The following is a 17,640-nucleotide window of genomic DNA, read 5'->3' as shown; positions in this document are numbered from 1 at the left end:
GGGGCGCACGGCTACGCGCCCGCGCCCTTAGACCTGTGGCTGGACGCGCCCCGGTCCTGCCGGATGGAGCCGCCCGAGGGGCCGCCGCAGCCCCAGCAGCCCCAGCAACAGCCGCCACCCCCGCCGCAACCACCCCAGCCCCCGCCACAGGCCACCTCATGCTCTTTCGCGCAGAACATCAAAGAAGAGAGCTCCTACTGCCTCTACGACTCGGCGGACAAATGCCCCAAAGGCTCGGCCGCGGCCGCAGACCTGGGCCCCTTCCCGCGGGGCCCGCCGCCCGACGGCTGCGCCCTGGGCGCCTCCAGCGGGGTGCCAGTGCCCGGCTACTTCCGCCTCTCGCAGGCCTACGGCACGGCCAAGGGCTACGGCAGTGGCGGCGGCGGTGGCGGCGCGCAACAGCTCGGCGCCAGCCCATTCCCGGCGCAGCCCCCCGGGCGCGGCTTCGACCAGCCGCCTGCTCTCGCCTCCGGCTCGGCCGATGCGGCTCGGAAGGAGCGAGCCCTCGATTCTCCGCCGCCCCCCACGCTGGTTTGCGGCGGCGGCTCGCAGGGCGATGAGGAGGCGCACGCGTCATCCTCGGCGGCGGAGGAGCTCTCCCCGGCCCCTTCCGAGAGCAGCAAAGCCTCGCCGGAGAAGGACTCCCTGGGTAAGCAGGATGCGCCAGAGGGCTCAGTCAGGCGGGCACACAGGCAGACTCAAGCAAAGGAAGGAGTCAAGAACCAGGAGCCCGCGCAGCAGCCGGCCGGCCTTGGCCCAAGCTGCAGGCAGGCTGACCTTGTGAACTTGCTTTTTAATATTTGGGCGTGGGGACGCAGTAAAAATTCATGTCCGGCTTAGCGCCCCACACCAAGACGTCCTCAGCGCTGGCCCCAGCTCACCCTGACTCGAGGAGACGACACCAGCGAGCAGCCCCCCTCTTGTGCACGCTCTTCCTTGTGGCATGGAGCACCCCAAGCTGTGGTCCGGGCCCAGCCTGCACGGCGCGGCCCACGCGGGGGGAGGGGGAGGGAGGGAAAGTGGCTCGCCCGCAGATAGCGCGGATGTTTGTAAGGCATCCAAAATAAGCAGCCGCCAGCGCCAATAAATAAGCCCATTAACCGGCGAAGTTCGAGTTTACGATCCCCCATGCCTTTTTCAAAGTTGCTGGAGGGGCGGGAACCCTTGTTTCGAGGAGAAGAAAAAGCAAATCCTGCCCGGACGCCTGGGGCCCTGAGCTGAAAGCCAGAGAGGGGCCATTCCGTTTTCCCTGGAACTCGGAATCGCCCAGCTGCACACCCCCGGCTCCTGGAGAGATGCGCGGGAGGTCCCCTGAACCCAGAATCAGTTTTTCTTCCTGTGTTGCCCGAGAGCCCTTCTCTTCCTCATCATGTCTGGGGTATTGAGGGGGCTTGGGTGAGACAGCTGTTTCTGGCCTCCCATTCAAGTAAGCACCCCTCATCCCCCAGCCGAGGGACTGCAGGAAGTGATTGCCTGCCATAGGGCAAGATGTAAAGAAAGGCGTTAAGTTCAAGATGTACAGCCTGCCCTGCTAGGCCTTTCATTCTACAAGCATCCCTGCAGCTTTGTGCTAAAACAGGTGTTTAAGGGAGGGAAAATGGAGAAAAATATAAATTAGGAGGGTAGGTGTAGACTGGAGGCTCGCTGGATTTTGCAATTTTGCCTCGAGTTTTGGAAGAATGGCTTGTTCTCCGCACACCAAACGAGGACACAGCCCTCTCTGTGTGTGACCTGGGCCAAGCCTCTTAAGGGAAAGACAAACCCAATTCACCACGCGCGCAGCCCGCATGGCCTAGACTTAACCTTCCCCTCCGTATTCTCTTAAACGCCAGGCAATTCCAAAGGCGAAAACGCAGCCAACTGGCTCACGGCGAAGAGCGGCCGGAAGAAACGCTGCCCCTACACGAAGCACCAGACGCTGGAGCTGGAGAAGGAGTTTCTGTTCAACATGTACCTTACTCGAGAGCGGCGCCTAGAGATCAGTCGCAGCGTCCACCTCACGGACAGACAAGTGAAAATCTGGTTTCAGAACCGCAGGATGAAACTGAAGAAAATGAACCGAGAAAACCGGATCCGAGAGCTCACAGCCAACTTTAATTTTTCCTGATGAAGCTCCAGGCGACGCTGTTTTTTCCACCTCCAGAGCGCCGGTCCCCTCCCTCTGTCTTCAGCCTCTGTCCCGAACTCGCACCTGTGCCGGAGCCCTATTCCTCCCTCCCACACTCGCCATCTCCCGGGCAGTTACATCTGTGCAGGGCTGGTTTGTTCTGACTTTTTGTTTCTTTGTCTGTTTGCTTGATGCTGGTTTACTTGTTTTCTGGGGGAAAAAGCCATATCGCGCTAAAATTCTATAGAGGTAGATATTGTCCTAAGTGTCAAGTCCTGAATGGATTAGGTTTGCTGTCTCGGGGTCCCACTGCTTGAAATGGCCCCTGTCCTCCTCTACAGAGCTGGTTTCCTGCCCAGCCCTGGGCAAACCTAGCGGGAAGGCCGAGATCCCATTGTCGGCGCAGAGGTGTCTGGCCTGAGGTCAATGGTGCAAGGAGCCGCCACCGGGCATGCCTGCCTGGAGTGTTGGGCTGTGTTTAATCAGGGGATACAGGCCCCTGGGCTTCTTTTTTTCTTTCTTCCTTTCTTCCTTGGCCGAGAGAAGGGCATGCAGGCATGGATATGCAGGTTGGCACTAGGGCTTGACTTTGGCTGATTGAAAAATTGAGAGTGAGAAAGATTAATTTTTCCTTCCTCTGTAAGATATCCCAGCTTTATCAGAAAAAAAAAAAAAGGAATGACCAAGAGAAGGAAACTTCTTTTTCAGTTTGTCTAAGGTCTTGCATTGCCTGACTGAAATGTTTCATTTACCTCTGAATTTCCATATCCTTCTGACTGTTGATAAATAATGAAGTTTTGTTTATACATGTGGAATTAGTGGAATTTTTGTCATGAAAATCGTTACCACTGGTAACACTCGAAAAGCACATCACAATTCTCCCTATCTTGTGGAGTTTTTTTTAATTCACTTTGGAGGGGGCTTTCTGAAATTCACGGAAGCCTAGGATGGCTGGGGCAAACGTAATAAACTAGAGAAGGGAGACATTGTTTGGATTTCCTTTATACTGTGAAGTAACATGCATAAAAGGGTCAAACCTGTAGGTGCAGAAAAAGAAAAAACTATAAATACAAATCTGTATAAATGTCTATTATTATGAAAAATTGCCAATCTTGTTTTAAGCAAATGCATTCTATCGTTATTATAAATGTTAGTGCTAGCTCTATTTACTTCTAATCTTAAATCAGAATAAATTAATATTGTATTGCTGCTGTGCGTGGAAAAAAAAGACGATGTTTATGTTCTTATAGAATAAAAGCTGTGGAATGAAGCTTTTTAATTTTACCTCTTTTTTGACTTCTTATCTTCACCTTCTACTTTATCCCGTCCACCACTTTTACAACAGGAGTACTAGCCTGAGCCCCCTGCAATTACTTTAGGCATCTATTTAAATATTACCTAGACGGTCGTAATTTGTCTGGGCCCTATAGCCCTGGTGCCCTAAGGTTTGTCGGCTTTTGTTCAGTTTTATGACTTGCTAGTATATCTGGATTGTGGCTGTCTTGGACTAGTGGTTTCAGTTGAGAGGGGAGCTGCACAGATAGAGGAAGCTAAACAGGATTTCTTTTTGGAGCCCCAGAGAGGCTCTCAGAGGCCAGTTATTTTGCGGGTGCCCAGGTCCCAGATGACCCTCAGCCTAAATCCCGGGAGCAGGCCGGGCCCACAGCGCATCACTAGTGCCTTCCGCAGCGGTTAGGTGGACCAGGCCGGGGTGCCCGGATCCGCCCGGGCCGCCCCCTCCCCCAGCACGGCCTCCCCCACCTGCCGGCCCTCGGCCGGGCCACGCGTTTCCTGCTCGGCGGAGGTGGGGGGCGCGCCGCTCGGGGGAGGGGGCGCGGGAGCGCGCGCCTCCGCGGGCGGGCGTCTGGGAGGGAGGGAGGGGGAGCGAGCGCGGGAGGCCGCGGCCAGACTGAGAACCGGGCTCGGCGACGTCCCCGGCGCTTTCCAGCAGCCCTAGGCTGCCGCTGCTCTCCGCGGCTTCGGTTGATCGCTGCGGGGTCCAGGGAACCCGGGCGCGGCTTCTCCCTGCCTTTTTTCTCTCTTGCCTTCCCTTCCTGTCTCCTGCACTCTCCCGCTCTCCTAGGCTTACCTTCCTGGGGACCCGTGGCTTCTCCCTTCCCGACGGGTTTGCGGAGGCCTGGGGCACTCGGGGGCAGCGGCGGGCACAGGTTGCCAGGGGGCCGGGCCGGGCACGATCGCAGGGTTCTCTCGTTGGCGGCGACCGCGGCGGCAGCAGTGGCGGCGGCGGCGGCGGCGGGCGAGGCAGCCCCGCGCGGGCAGCACCAGAACTGGTCGGTGATTTAGGTAGTTTCCTGTTGTTGGGATCCACCTTTCTCTCGACAGCACGACACTGCCTTCATTACTTCAGTTGAAATCGTCTCCAGGTACCTGCGCGCGCGGGGCCGGGCCGGGCCGGGCGGGGCATCAAGGCCCCGGTCATGCCAGGCCTGCGGTGGCAACCTCGGCTCTCCCTACGCAGGAACCTCGTGTCTTCCTCAGCACCGTGCCAGCCCGCCGGCCTCCCCTCCCCCGCACCGGGCCCGGGGCAGGTACCGTCAGGTTAACTGCTCCTCCGCGGACGCCGGGGGCGTGGTAAGAATTCTGGGCCTCAGGCCATTCAAGGTCAGGGGCGCTAGCTGCCTTCAGGAGCTTCCCTACTGTATCCCTGCGCCTGGCGCGCATCCCCGCCATTCTCCTGCAAGGCTGGAACTAACACACACTCCAATTTGGGGTGTGAGTTCAGGAAAGATTCCTTTGCCTGTGGAGACGCAGGCCGAGATAAGAGGGCCAGGGCGGACAGGGACAGGGATCCTGGCCGTGTCATCCTCTCTGCAAGCGCGCCCTCTGCTCCCACGGGTCTCCTCGGTCTCTTTCCTTCCCTCCCTCCTTGCTCTTTTATCCCTTCTTTCTTTCTTTGCCCCTTCCTTCTTTCTTTGCTTCCTTCATATTTCTTTTATCTTCTGTCTCTGTCCCGATTCTCTTTCTAGATCGCCTTCTCCCCTTTCCAAATCATCCTATCAGAGGGGGAAGAGGCTGGCGTAGGGGAATTCTGGCGGCCTCATTTTCCTCTTTGCGCTTAAGTAGAAGTCTGAGTCTGCTGAGGAAGGGTCTGCGTTGGGTGGCTGTCCAGGACCGTGGGGTTTGGCCTGTGTGCCTCTGCGCAGACAAGGCCTCGGTTATGATCACGACCGAGTGGCGGCGGCCTTGCGTTCTTCCTCCGCGAGTCGCTTAGGGCTGCCTGGGAGACCCGATTAGGGGGCACCCGCGGCGTCTTTGTGTGCCCACTCCGAGGGCAGGGAGACCTTCTTCTGCGCACTGGAAACAAGCGCTGAGGCCCAGCCGGGCTGTATGGAGATCGTGGCTACTCAGGGCGCTCCACCCGCCCGGAAGCTCCTTGCACGCTCTGCCAGGCCTGCCAGTCCTAACCCGGGTTTTGATCGCAATGAAGGAACCTTGCTGAGGCAAAGTTGACTGCATGCTTGGCAGTGGCGTCAGGTTCCAGTGCGTTGGATATGGCCACCTTGTACAGCAGTTTGCTGCAGAAAGGGACCCTTCCAAGAGCCAGTATTTCAAAAGGGCGAAGGAAACTAAATTCCAGAGTCACTGAGATGCAAACTTGAGTTCTTGTTCTAAGTTGCAATCTACTAGTGGGAGCCAGCCTGACCATTCTGAAATACCGAAAACTGGAAACAAACTGTCTGTCCCTTTCCCCAGCACACACATAGACTTGCCTTCAGACCCTTGGCCGCAGAGCTGTGCTTCCCTTCCCAGCTCAGGCTGGGGGCTGGGAATTGTTTTCATTGCTCAGCCGGCCAACCTGTTATCTGAAAGCCCCGCACACCCGGTTCCCTGATTCCTCTCTGCCATTTTCCGGACCAAAGTATTGAGTTTATTTTAGAGATCAAAGTTTTGGGCAAACTCTCAGTGGAGAAGGGGTGGTTTGTAATTACATCCATTTATTATTTCTTTATGCATGTGCAATCCCTTTCACTTTCAAAATAAAAACAGGCACCAGTCTGAATATTCTGGCTCCCAATCTCTTGGTTCCAGAGGGACAGAATTTGGATTGGTGAAATTTTCCTGCTCCCAGGTACCAATAACAGCTGCTTAACACTCGATGTGTTAATTATTTAATACTATTCCTATTTTATTTGGGGGCTTGGGACAGCCTTTGGTTTAAAAAAATGTTAAAAATAAGCTATGTCTTCTCTGGGTACAAAAAGTGGATCAGGCAGCCAGGCATGCTCGGCCTGCCGTTTACAGACAATTACAATGAGGAGCAAAGTTTTCTTTCAGGTTTTATTTTTAAATGAAAATCTTAGAGTCCCTGCGGACTGCCAGACGCCTTGGGCTGCCGTGGGGGTGGGGATGACGCGGAGGAATTTACCAGGAAAGAAAAATATTAGGGAGGAGGGGGCTGAGGCAGCCCGGACAGGCCACGTCGGAGTTCATTGTGTCGGCCACTTCCCTCTCCCGGGCGCGGCGCGGTGCACCCGCGGAGGAAGGGACTCAGGATGGTATACAGTAGCTTGGCTGTCTCTCTTAGCGTAGAAAATAACATTTGGGGGGCACCGCCGCTGCCCGGAATAGGACTCCGTCAGGGTGTTTGGAAGGAGGAATTTTTTGAACTACTGGTGAGAATGAAGGCAAAAGGAGGGAGAGAGAGATGGAAATGACTGAGGCCGCTGGCCTTGCCGCCAGGAAAGTGGACTAATGAGAAACACACTCTTGCAGGCACAGTATTCACACGTGAATTTAATTACCCCGTTTCTAGGACCCGTGGTTTTCTGTTCGGAATTGGGGTGGGGTTTTTCCCCCTTCCAATTAACAAAAGGGGCTGCAGTCTTTTCATTTGGTCTCACTCCCAAAGACTCTAAGGGGTGGGAAATAACCCTTCCAATTTGGCCAGGCCAAAGCATGGGATTAAAGTCAATGCCCCCTGCCCCTCCCGTTTTAATTTCTAGCCCTGGACTTGAGCTGCAGCCTCTTCGCTTTGGGCCTTGTAAAACTCCGTCGTGGAGTTGCTCAGTTCCCTGAATAGCCAAGGCACGTCCCGAGCTAGCGGTGATCTGGTGATCCAGGGATCCCTGAAGGGCTCACCCTGAGCCCTGGACCGGCAGCTCCAGCGCGGGCTTCCCAGCCGCTGGAACTGCATGCTCTCTTAGGGGAGAGATGCCTTTTAGCAACCAGAATTCGCCTTTCACTGATGCTGCCTGGCGTTTTCTTTTTCCCAGCCTGGGTTCCAACAGCGCTAGGAGGCTTGCAGACTAAAGCGTTAGGGCCTTCAAGGATGCGTCATAGAGCCAGGTCGCTAAGCCGCCTCTGCCCAGGCATGGTGAATTCCAGCTAAGTAGGAGCAAAACGGTCCGGGCGAGATTGTGAGCCCCGACCGAGAGAGCGTGCGGCATATCCAGGTCCTCAAGCCCTTCCCGTTGAGGGTAGCTGGCTGCTCCCTCCCTTCTAGGTCCGGAGCTGCCCTCGCTTGAGAAAAAAGGGCGACCTTCAAGGCTGTCTGGGCGCTGGCTCACCAGCATCGCCGCCTCTGGGCCCACACTAGCGGGACCCCTCGGTGGCCAGTTCCCCTCGCACTCTGCAGGGACGGTGGCTACCCTGTTTGGGACGGATACTGCGTTGAATTTGACTTTTCGCGGCCGGAGGAGGGGGGAAACGGTGCATCTCCGGAGGACCACAGGGATTATTTACAGGGAGTTCGCCGACCAAACACAACAGTCTAATTTAACCTTTCCAAGTCCTCGTAAATTTTTACAGCTGGGAGCCACGGCAGAGGCAAACGAATCTGTTGGTCGTTCCCGACTTCCCACCAGCCTCTGTGTGGCTTCTGAAACAATAACTCCTTATGAAATATCATAAATATAGATTTAAATACAGTAGAGCGAGAATGCGATTTGGCTGCTTTTTTATGGCTTCAATTATTGTCTAATTTTATGTGAGGGGCTCTGCTGGCCGCACTCACACGCGGGACCCGCGCCTTCCTGATGGCGTGATTAATTGTGATATAAAATAGTCCGCTTAAGAAGTGTGTCTGGTGGGGGGTGGGGGCAGGGAGCGTCCAGAGGCAAAGCCAAATTTGATCTTTTAATCTTCGTTGGCCACAATTAAAACAAACCCGATCGTGGAACGGCGCGATCCCTTTGCATAAAAACATATGGCTTTTGCTATAAAAATTATGACTGCAAAACACCGGGCCATTAATAGCGTGCGGAGTGATTTACGCGTTATTGTTCTGCCGGGCGGGCACGTGACGCGCGCGGCCAATGGGGGCGCGGGCGCCGGCAACTTATTAGGTGACTGTACTTCCCCCCCCCTTGGTGGCACCAAGTTGTTACATGAAATCTGCAGTTTCATAATTTCCGCGGGTCGGGCCGGGCCGGCCAGGCGCGGGGCACGGCAATGGCCACCACCGGGACCTTGGGCAACTACTATGTGGACTCGTTCCTGCTGGGCGCGGACGCCGCCGACGAGCTGAGCGCCGGCCGCTACGCTCCAGGGGCCCTGGGCCAGCCTCCGCGGCAGGCGGCGGCGCTGGCCGAGCACCCCGACTTCAGCCCGTGCAGCTTCCAGTCCAAGGCGGCGGTGTTCGGCGCCTCCTGGAACCCGGTGCACGCGGCGGGCGCCAACGCCGTGCCCGCCGCCGTGTATCACCACCACCACCACCACCCCTACGTGCACCCCCAGGCGCCCGTGGCCGCGGCGGCGCCGGACGGCAGGTACATGCGCTCCTGGCTGGAGCCCGCGCCCGGGGCGCTCTCCTTCGCGGGCTTGCCCTCCAGCCGGCCTTATGGCATTAAACCTGAACCGCTGTCGGCCAGAAGGGGTGACTGTCCCACGCTTGACACTCACACTTTGTCCCTGACTGACTATGCTTGTGGTTCTCCTCCAGTTGATAGAGAAAAACAACCCAACGAAGGCGCCTTTTCCGAAAACAATGCTGAGAATGAGAGCGGCGGAGACAAGCCCCCCATCGATCCCAGTAAGTGTCTTCTCCCTCCAAAGCAGCCGCCGCCTCCACGCCGGCCACCGGGATCTGCCGGCCCAACAGCTTCCTCCGGAGCCTGCCTTCGTCTTCGCTGGGAGCCGCCCGAGCTGAGGCCGGGAGCCAGTAGTTGGTGCTTGGGACACTTCAGATAGGGCCCCAAATCCGGAGAACTGTGACGAGCAGGCCTGCAGCACTGGGGGAAGGGGAGGAGGCCTCTGCAGCGAGAGGGGGCGGGGCGGGCGCTACCGCCGGAGCCGAGACCTGCCGCCCCTCTCGCTGGCTGCTCGGGCTCAGGACCGAGATACTTTGGGCCGTTCTTCGAAAGCAGCACAACGGAGTCTTTTGTGCGGCTAGATTGTTTGCGAGCCACGGCTGCAACGTCGCCGGCCGGGGCAACCGACCCGGGACGCTGGGGGAGACGCCGACTCCCTGGACTTCTTGCCTTCAGCCGGTGGCGGTGGCGTAAATCCTGCCCAAATCGAGGCTGCGGGCGAGCGGCCATGAGGGTCCCCTTGCCAGATTATCCCAATAAGCTGGAGACCTGATCAAAGGAGTCAGGGCACCCTGCCGGCCGCTTAGCTCCCACGGCCTTCCCGGAAGGTCAAATTAGGAGTGTCCAGGGTAGAGGGAAAGCTGGGGAAGGGGAGACACGGAGTCAGAGTGAAAAGCAGTATTAATCTTGCTGCACGGACACAGGGCAGCGGGGTTTCCCTCTGCCTGCGACAAAGGAGATCTGTTTACAAATTTCACTCTCCCCACAATGCGCAAAGAGTGGGAAGAAGGACAGGATGGAACAGAAAGACAGAGGGGGAGAAAGGGCAGCGGAGGGGAGGAGGGCCGAGGTTTTACTGCGTGCAATTGTAAGTGACCGTCTGTGAGTCTGTCTGCCAGGGTTCCATTGTGTCCGAGGCTGGGCAGCCTTCCCCAGCTAATTGAATGGCAACCTGCACTTTGGTCAGAGGCCCCAGGAGGCTCCCTCGGACCCCGCTAGGGTGCTTCTCCTCCCTCTAAACCCGGTGTCTCTCTCCCTGCAGATAACCCAGCGGCCAACTGGCTCCACGCGCGCTCCACACGGAAGAAGCGCTGCCCCTATACCAAACACCAGACGCTGGAACTGGAGAAAGAGTTTCTGTTCAACATGTACCTCACCAGGGACCGCAGGTACGAGGTGGCACGGCTGCTCAACCTCACCGAGAGGCAGGTCAAGATCTGGTTCCAGAACCGCAGGATGAAAATGAAGAAAATCAACAAGGACAGAGCAAAAGACGAGTGATGCCCTTTGGGTTCACTTATAAAAAGAGAGCAAGCTAGGGAGAAAGAGAAAGGACTGCCTGTCTCCTTCTTTCTCTCACCACACCCCACCTCCACCACCCCACACAAAGCAGCTCTAAACCCCAGGCCTCATCTCCCCCCTGGCAAACCCTGCTCAGGCTGTGGCTTCTAGGTCTGGCACTTTGATGGAGGAGGTATTGTAAGCTTTCCATTTTCTATAATTATGGGGGGGGCATTAGCGCTGATGGCTGTGTGTGCTAGCTTGTATATATTTTTTAAAAAAAATCTACCTGTTCCCGATTTAAAAGAAAAAAAAACTACCTTTTTATAATGCACAACTGTTGATGGCGGGCTGTATAGTTTTTAGTCTGTGTAGTTAATTTAATTTGCTCTTTGTGCGGCAGGGCGATCTGCTGAGATACTTGAACACTGTGTTTTATTGTGGTAATTATGTTTTGTGACTCAAACTTCTGTGCTGGGTGACGCACCCGTTGTGATTGTGAAAGCTAGAATTCAATTTGAACTCAGGTTGTTTATGAGGGAAAAACAGTTGCATAGAGTATAGCTCTGTAGTGGGATATGTCTTCTGTATAACTAGGCTGTTAACCTATGATTGTAAACTAGCTGTAAGGATTTCTCAGTGAAATAAATTTTTTAAAAGGGAGGAGAGTTCTCCCGAATGCATAGGTTCATGATTTCTCCACTTTTGAAATGCAGGCATTTTAGTCTTTGTGCTCTATAGTCCTTTCTTGCCCATTGTGTATATAATCTATATATTGAAGAAAAAAAGCTCATAATCAGACAAGCTTGAATATTGTTTTTGCACCAGAGAAACCGTGAGGAAATTCGGAGCTATACATATGTGCAGAAGGTTACTACCTATGGTTTATGCTTAATTTTAATTGGGGGAAATGAACGCTTATTGTAATGGAGTCAATTTTATTGTCAATAAATGATACACCATGAAACTGCCATTGGGCTACTGTAGATTTGTATTCTTGAATCTCGGGTTTCCATCCGGCTGAACGTACACTGTATATTTTGCAATAGTTACCTCAAGGCCTACTGACCAAATTGTTGTGTTGAGATATTTAACTTTTTGCCAAATAAAATATATTGATTCTTTTCTATTTTTGCGAGTCTCCTTTTTGCACCTTCTTCAGGGCAGGGGAACCTGGGTAGAGTCTCTGCCTCGGGGGAGGACCAAGTTGGGGTGGGGGAAATTTCACCCCCAGCAGACTTCGGGAAGCCGGCACTTGCCCCAGCCAGTCCAGGCCGGCTTAAGCGATCCCAGCGCGGGGGAGCTCTGAGGCGGGAGCAGCGCAGGAAGCCTAGGAAAGCAGGCTGCGGGGACAGGCTCCCAGCCTGTGCCCGTGTGCCGGTCGGTGGAGAAGCCTCGGAGGAGCTGGGCTGGGTCCCCATTATCCCTAGTAGTAGTGGAAAGGTTATTTTTTCATCTTGATGCTCCCAAGACATTTCCCAAATCCCTACCCACAGACGCCCAAGGCCTCTCTGTAAAAGTGGGGTTGGGGGAGCACAGAACCTGGAGCTGAGGGCCTGTCTCCTTAAAGAGGCTCAGATGAGACGCGGGTGCCCGACCAGCCCGACTCGGCAGCCGGTTCAGATAGTTGGGGGCTTGCAGGGGACCGAAGGCCTATGCCCCCGCACCCCACCTCCTGCCAGCCTCGCCGGGGTGAATCTGCATCCTGCACCACAAACACCTCCCGACCACAAGTCCTGGCAGAGGCCGGGCTGAGGCAGCCGAGGAGCCCCGATGCGCCATAAAAGAAAATGAGGGCTGTTACTGTTTATGGGGTGTAAAGGGCTGCGAGGAACCGCCGCAACTTCGGAGGCCAGAGCGCCTTCCAGATGTGGCCGGGGAATTCGGCCTCACTCCCCGCTTTCTTCTCTCGCCCTGCCCCCCACCCCACCCCCGGGCTCCTGCAAAGCTGACTGTGTTCAAACGCGTGAGAGGGGAATCAGGACGCGGGTGGATGGGTGGGACGGCTCCTCACCCCGCCCCCACCGCGCCGCCAGGTTGGGACGCCCTCTGTTGCTACAGACAGAAGGAACTTCAAAGAATGGGTAGTAAGGGTGTGCCATAAAGGCCGGGTCTGCGAACTGTCTGGAATTCGGCCCTTAATGAGTTTACAACTGTCCAGCCCCAATTAGGATATTCCACCAAAGCCCTTTCATTTGTTTGCTCTGTCTGCTGACGATAAAGCGGCTGCGGAAACAGCTCTCTTTTATGGGCATTGTCCCCTCCGCAGCGTAGATTCCGGGCTCCACGCCGCCCCCCGGGGAGGGGGCCCTCACCCCGCCTTTGCGAACGCGAGGCTTTGCGCACCGCTGGGCTGCGGCTGGCGAAGTTCAGGCGTCCCGGGGCTGTTGGTGCTGCAGTGCGGACGGGCGACCAGCAGATGGCAGTGTGGCTCCACCAAAGAGGCTCTCGCGCCGCCATCTCCGGCCGCCGCGACCCTGGGAAGTTCCTAAGATGTCGACTTGACGCGAGCCTTTCTGGAATGCGAGCCCCACATTTGAGTGAACAGCAGTCGTATATTTTCCGTGCCGTTCATGCCAGACTGGAAGCCTCCCTGGGATACTAGCGTGCGGCGGGGGCTGGCCTGACTCGCACCGCTCGCGCCTGCCGGGCCGCGTCCCGAGGGCGCAGAGCTGCTGGGCTGCCGCCCTTCGCCGGGCTGCGGGGCTGGTGGCTGCAAGTGCGCGGGCGGTCCTGGGTCCTCGCAGCCCTGCGCAGGCCTCGGGGCTGAGGGCACGCGGGCCCAGCCTGCAGACCCGGGACCCGACGGCCCTACGGAGGGCTCGCGCTGTGGTCCCAGGGTCCGCGGCGGCCCCGGAGGTCCCGAAACTTGCACTTCGGTTCAGGGCCTGGGACAAGACCCCGGCGAACCAGCACCGGAGAGAGAGCCAGGACCCCGGGATTCGACCGGTTTGAATATGTGACAATAAAATTAGACGGGTCAAAACTGGGCCTGGAGCTACCTGGTCTAGTGTAGGTTTCCAGGGAGCCGGCTGGCATGGGGAAGCTCGGGGAAGACCAGGGAATGTTTGGTTATTCTAAAACAAATGTGACGTTTAAACTAACAATTATGACATCACCCTCACTCTCCAGAATTGGCGCTCCCGTCGTCGTGGAAGTCGCCCATACTTTCTCTGGCTGTGGCATTTCCCTGGTTTAGAGGCGCCAAGGCCGCTCAGGCGTTCCCCGTTGGGGAGGCGGGACGGAAGGGACCCCATCCGCGCTGCTCCACCTCTGCCCGGCCCTAAGTGGGGACCTCGCTCGGAGCCTCTGCAATGGTGGCCGGGAGCCCGGGTGCGAGGATCTGCCACGGGTGTAGAATGGCTTCGAAGGGAAACACAAAAACAAACACAAAACCTTCCCAAGCACGGCAGAGCCCTGTGAACATGCCACGCGGTGTATTTATTTGGGTCGTAATAGTCTCCGCCAAGCCCGCAAAATGTTTACGACCTGCGTCTCCGTCTCTGCGCTGTAAAACTGGGGACTGGATTTTGGCTGACATCTCTCCTGGATGTGGGCTAGCTCGCTCTCTCTCTCTCTCTCTCGCTCTCTCTCTCTCTCTCACGTTGGCATTACAGACACATCTTCATTATATTTCCGTGTATAACTCACACTATTTCACAGCATCTGATTGTACGAAGGGTTTTTATTGCTTTTCCCGAGAGGAGTCACCATGGTTTCGTATCCACAGCCAGAAAACTGTTTATGTAATAACAAAAAAAGGCGAGATCAGTCAGTGGGCGCAGATAAAAAGCTCAGTAATTACAAATAAAGTCGCAGATTGGTGGTGGCCACTTCTCTCCACCGATCACAGAAGCCGCAGGTAGGTACAATGCGCCGGGAGCCTCCGAGGCCTCGTGGACTGCCCGTCAGGCAGCGCCTCCCTTGCCCTTGGCCGGCTGGCGGCTGGGAGGCTGCGCTCCTTCTCCTTTGCCAGGGAGCAGCTTCCCGCGGCGGCAGCCCCCGCCCTCCGTCCAGGCAGACCCTCGCTGGCCCGAGCTGGTTCACACGCGTCGGGATGGGTCGGTCCACGCTAAGCCACTCACCGCTGCTCACTTGGTGGAGAGCAGATCGCAGCCCGCGGGAGGGGCGGTTGGAAACTTGGAGAAGCAAATCGCCGGCGGCCCAGCAGGCGCCTTGTGCTGCCAAAGAGCTGAGTTTACAGTCTTAACTGGATTAAAATATTGCAGACTATTTGGTAACAATCAGAGGAAACACTCTGTAGCAGTGGGTGAGAGGCTAGCTCCAGGAGAGCAGGGGAAAACGCCTGAGACAGCTAGGCTGATTACAAGCTGGCCTACCTATCCCTGCTCCAGGTCGCATCAACGAATATTTCTTTGAATATCATCTCACATAACCCTGTACCTTTTGGTCTTTTTAGTCAAATAAGTAAAGAACCAATAGCTCAGGAACACACGATTAAATAGGCTTTATTGAAAGCCTGGTATTTGTTGGGCCTTTTCATTGTATAATCTAAGCATAGGGGCAGGAAGGGAGAGAGAATCTCAGAAACGAAAGGGAGATTTGGGGGCCCTCAGGAGCCGGCCCAGTTGGCTGACTTTGGCTCAGAAGCACTGAGGCTTTGCGGGCAGTGTCTGCATCCTCCTTGGCTGGGGTACAGGGGCAGAGTGTCCTGGCAAGACCGCTTGGATGCTTGCCTCACCAAATCCAGGGAAGAGATGATCTTGCTGCGCGCCCAGCCATCCCTTGGCAGTGAAGTGCGTACCTGCCTGCGCCCCCTGAAACTGCTCCGCACTCCAGCTGTCTGGTCGCCTTGCTTAGGACAGGTTCTACTTTAAACGCCATCGCTGTGGGCTACTGCAGCCGCCTGAGTCTAGACAGCCACCGGCGGCTGGGCCCCGGTCTTTCTTTCTGCGTCTTGCTCTGTGTCACCAGAGGAACAATTTATTGGTCTAAAGCCATCTAATTCCGCCTCTTTGATCTAGCCTTCTTCTTGCTTCCTACATCTTCTTTAACTTTCTTAGGTTTTTATTTGCCTGCCAGAAGGCGATGTTATTTGGATTTTTTCCCCCCTCTGGGTTTACCCCCTCCATTCCCAGTCTGAGATTTGGTATCATCCTGATCCACCATAAAGGACATTCCGGATATTGCCCCCTCCGTCACCCTCCCCATCCTTGTATCCCTGAGGTAGACAGCCCAGTGCCCACCTGCCCCCACCTCCCAACCAGAGGCTGAGCCCTTTACTAGGTATAAGCTGGGGCTCCTGTGCAATCCCATTAGAACCATCCTTCCTCTTTTGTGCTCCCAGGACCCCCTGAGAAGGTGTGGTGAACAGGGTAGCCTGGACCCTCTGAAAGTGAAGAGGAGTGCTTTGTACACAAGGAGCCAAAGTCTATAATTTAGAGGAGAATTTCCGGGGCAATTCCATTGTGAGGTTGGGTTTATGGTGTGCAATCGAGCCGGGCAGTAAAAGGTGGCCAGGCTTCCAGTGCAGCCCGGGCAGTTTACGAGGCGTTTAGGGGAAGAGTTTACCCTATCATCCGCCACAGAAGGTGGGTAGCGCGGACTTCAGCCGGTCGAACGCTATGGCAGGGATCAGAGGCCTGGGAAGGTAGGCGCTGTGTGCTGGGGGATTTGGGTGGAACGGAATGAGATTACTGTGCACTCAGCTGTTTGCTGATCCTTGCAGAGATGTGGCTGCCAGAGCTGGGGGGCCTTTGGGGAGGGCTCCCTTGTTTTTGGTGTCTCCAGAAGAAACGCAGATCTGCAAGGGACTGTAGTCACCAGGTACCCAGGTCCCCGCTTTCCACTCCAATTCAGCTCTGAAGCTTCAATTGCTCGCAGACACCGACACTCACAAGGTGGAGATCCAGGGATGGCTGGGGTGAAGGTTGCTAGAAGCCTCACCAATGTTGGGGTGGATAGAGAGGTGCAGAGCCTGAGGTTCCTCCACGCTGAGGGTGTAGGGGGACAGAGGGGCTCTGTGAGCCAAAGGGAACCAGAGGACGTGGGGAGGACAAAGCCATTTTTTGAGCTACCAGAGGCCAGCCAGGTGCCCAGAAGCCAAGGCACCGAGCCTCCCGGGCTGCGGTGTCCGGTAGGAGGCATAGGGAACCCCATGTTAATAAATCTGTTGACAAATGAGGTTCATTAATAGATAAATATTTCACTGCTTCCTTTAGGGTGAATAAACAGTGCGCTGCCGATTACAAAAAGGAAGCTGGGAGACACTGACTTTATTCGAACCACACGGTTCCAGCTTGCGGTGGTGGCGTTCGGCTGCCTGCTGCTGGAAGCGACGCCGCGCCTGCCCCGTCTGGCTCAGAGTCTGAGTCTGGCCTTTGGCCCACTGGACCCGAGACAGAGACGTGGGCAAAGAGCAGATCTGTCCACAGTCCGGAACTGCCACCAAGGCCCTCGGGAGGGCGGGTGCGTGGGGGGCAGAGACGGCCGCGGGCTGCGTCAGCAGGCAGCGCACGGCCAGGGGGATCCGCACGCTTCACCTGGGGCTCACTAGCAGGCGTGGGGGGCTGCTCTGGGCCGCACCTGCTGGGCACCGCCGGCTCCCTCCCGGCGCGCGGAGGCTCCGGTCCTTCCCGCGGCCGCCGGCGCGCGCGGTTCGCGGCCGCTGCCGGAGCCGCCTCTGCTTCCATTCTAGGCAGCCGCGGCCCCGCCGGGCGAGACCACCTGTGAGCGCGGCCGAGATTGGCGGAGGCGGTCATGTGGGCGGTCACGTGCTGCGGCGAGCTCCGTCCAAAAGAAAATGGGGTTTGGTGTAAATCTGGGGGTGTAATGTTATCATATATCACGCTACCTCGTAAAACCGACACTGAAAGCTGCCGGACAACAAATCACAGGTCAAAATTATGAGTTCTTCGTATTATGTGAACGCGCTTTTTAGCAAATATACGGCGGGGGCTTCTCTGTTCCAAAATGCCGAGCCGACTTCTTGCTCCTTTGCGCCCAACTCGCAGAGAAGCGGCTACGGGGCGGGCGCCGGCGCCTTCGCCTCCACCGTGCCGGGCTTGTACAATGTCAACAGCCCCCTCTATCAGAGCCCCTTCGCGTCGGGCTACGGCCTGGGCGCCGACGCCTACGGCAACCTGCCCTGCGCCTCCTACGACCAAAACATCCCCGGGCTCTGCAGTGACCTCGCCAAAGGCGCCTGCGACAAGGCGGACGAGGGCGCGCTGCACGGCCCGGCCGAGGCCAGTTTCCGCATCTACCCCTGGATGCGGTCTTCAGGTAGGCGCCGCGCCGGGC

General features: G+C 56.5%; 3 protein-coding genes and 2 long non-coding RNA genes across 7 annotated transcripts in view; 3 read left to right on the top strand and 2 right to left on the bottom strand.

Annotated features, from left to right (window-relative positions):
• Positions 1-946, bottom strand: part of LOC102005782 — a 4,396-nt gene extending 3,450 nt beyond the window's left edge. Inside the window, exon 1 of the long non-coding RNA XR_259877.1 lies at positions 882-946. This is a non-coding gene — a long non-coding RNA (uncharacterized LOC102005782). The remainder of the gene's footprint in view (positions 1-881) is intronic.
• Positions 1-3,386, top strand: part of Hoxa10 (homeobox A10) — a 9,670-nt gene extending 6,284 nt beyond the window's left edge. The window contains exons 1-2 of one of the 2 annotated variants that reach the window (XM_013510675.1): positions 7-649; positions 1,833-3,386. In XM_013510675.1, the coding sequence (XP_013366129.1) occupies positions 64-649; positions 1,833-2,107 (861 nt within the window). In that variant the 5' untranslated portion in view covers positions 7-63 and the 3' untranslated portion in view covers positions 2,108-3,386. Of the gene's footprint in view, positions 1-6; positions 650-1,832 lie in introns of those variants that run through there. The other variant, XM_005377461.2, reaches the window with a different exon arrangement.
• Positions 2,314-4,696, bottom strand: LOC102006752. Its single transcript, XR_259878.2, has 2 exons — positions 4,197-4,696; positions 2,314-2,700 (listed from the first exon to the last, which is right to left on the bottom strand). It is a non-coding gene; the product is annotated as an uncharacterized LOC102006752 (long non-coding RNA).
• A 1,671-nt stretch (positions 4,697-6,367) lies between these two features.
• Hoxa9 (homeobox A9) lies at positions 6,368-11,510 on the top strand. Its single transcript, XM_005377462.2, has 2 exons — positions 6,368-9,098; positions 10,139-11,510. Exons 1-2 carry the CDS (start codon positions 8,519-8,521, stop codon positions 10,375-10,377), a joined length of 819 nt encoding a protein of 272 aa, XP_005377519.1. The 5' UTR covers positions 6,368-8,518; the 3' UTR covers positions 10,378-11,510.
• A 5,591-nt stretch (positions 11,511-17,101) lies between these two features.
• Hoxa7 (homeobox A7) overlaps positions 17,102-17,640 on the top strand; it is a 3,041-nt gene continuing 2,502 nt past the window's right edge. The window contains exon 1 of one of the 2 annotated variants that reach the window (XM_005377448.1): positions 17,102-17,622. In XM_005377448.1, coding sequence (XP_005377505.1) covers positions 17,244-17,622 — 379 coding nt within the window. In that variant the 5' untranslated portion in view covers positions 17,102-17,243. The remainder of the gene's footprint in view (positions 17,623-17,640) is intronic. The other variant, XM_005377449.2, reaches the window with a different exon arrangement.

Source organism: Chinchilla lanigera, unplaced genomic scaffold (assembly GCF_000276665.1).
Source record: "Chinchilla lanigera isolate Chin_1 unplaced genomic scaffold, ChiLan1.0 scaffold00009, whole genome shotgun sequence".
In the NCBI taxonomy this organism is placed as follows: domain Eukaryota; kingdom Metazoa; phylum Chordata; class Mammalia; order Rodentia; family Chinchillidae; genus Chinchilla; species Chinchilla lanigera.
The sequence above is the reverse complement of the archived record's forward strand: the minus strand, read 5'-3'. Positions and strand labels throughout refer to the sequence as shown.

Bases quoted from the DNA above. Each gene is read 5' to 3' on its own strand.
- Hoxa9 (XM_005377462.2), top strand. From the start codon at position 8,519: ATGGCCACCACCGGGACCTTGGGCAACTACTATGTGGACTCGTTCCTG. The intron at 9,099-10,138 runs GTAAGTGTCTTC...CTCTCCCTGCAG, and splicing joins CAAGCCCCCCATCGATCCCA to ATAACCCAGCGGCCAACTGG.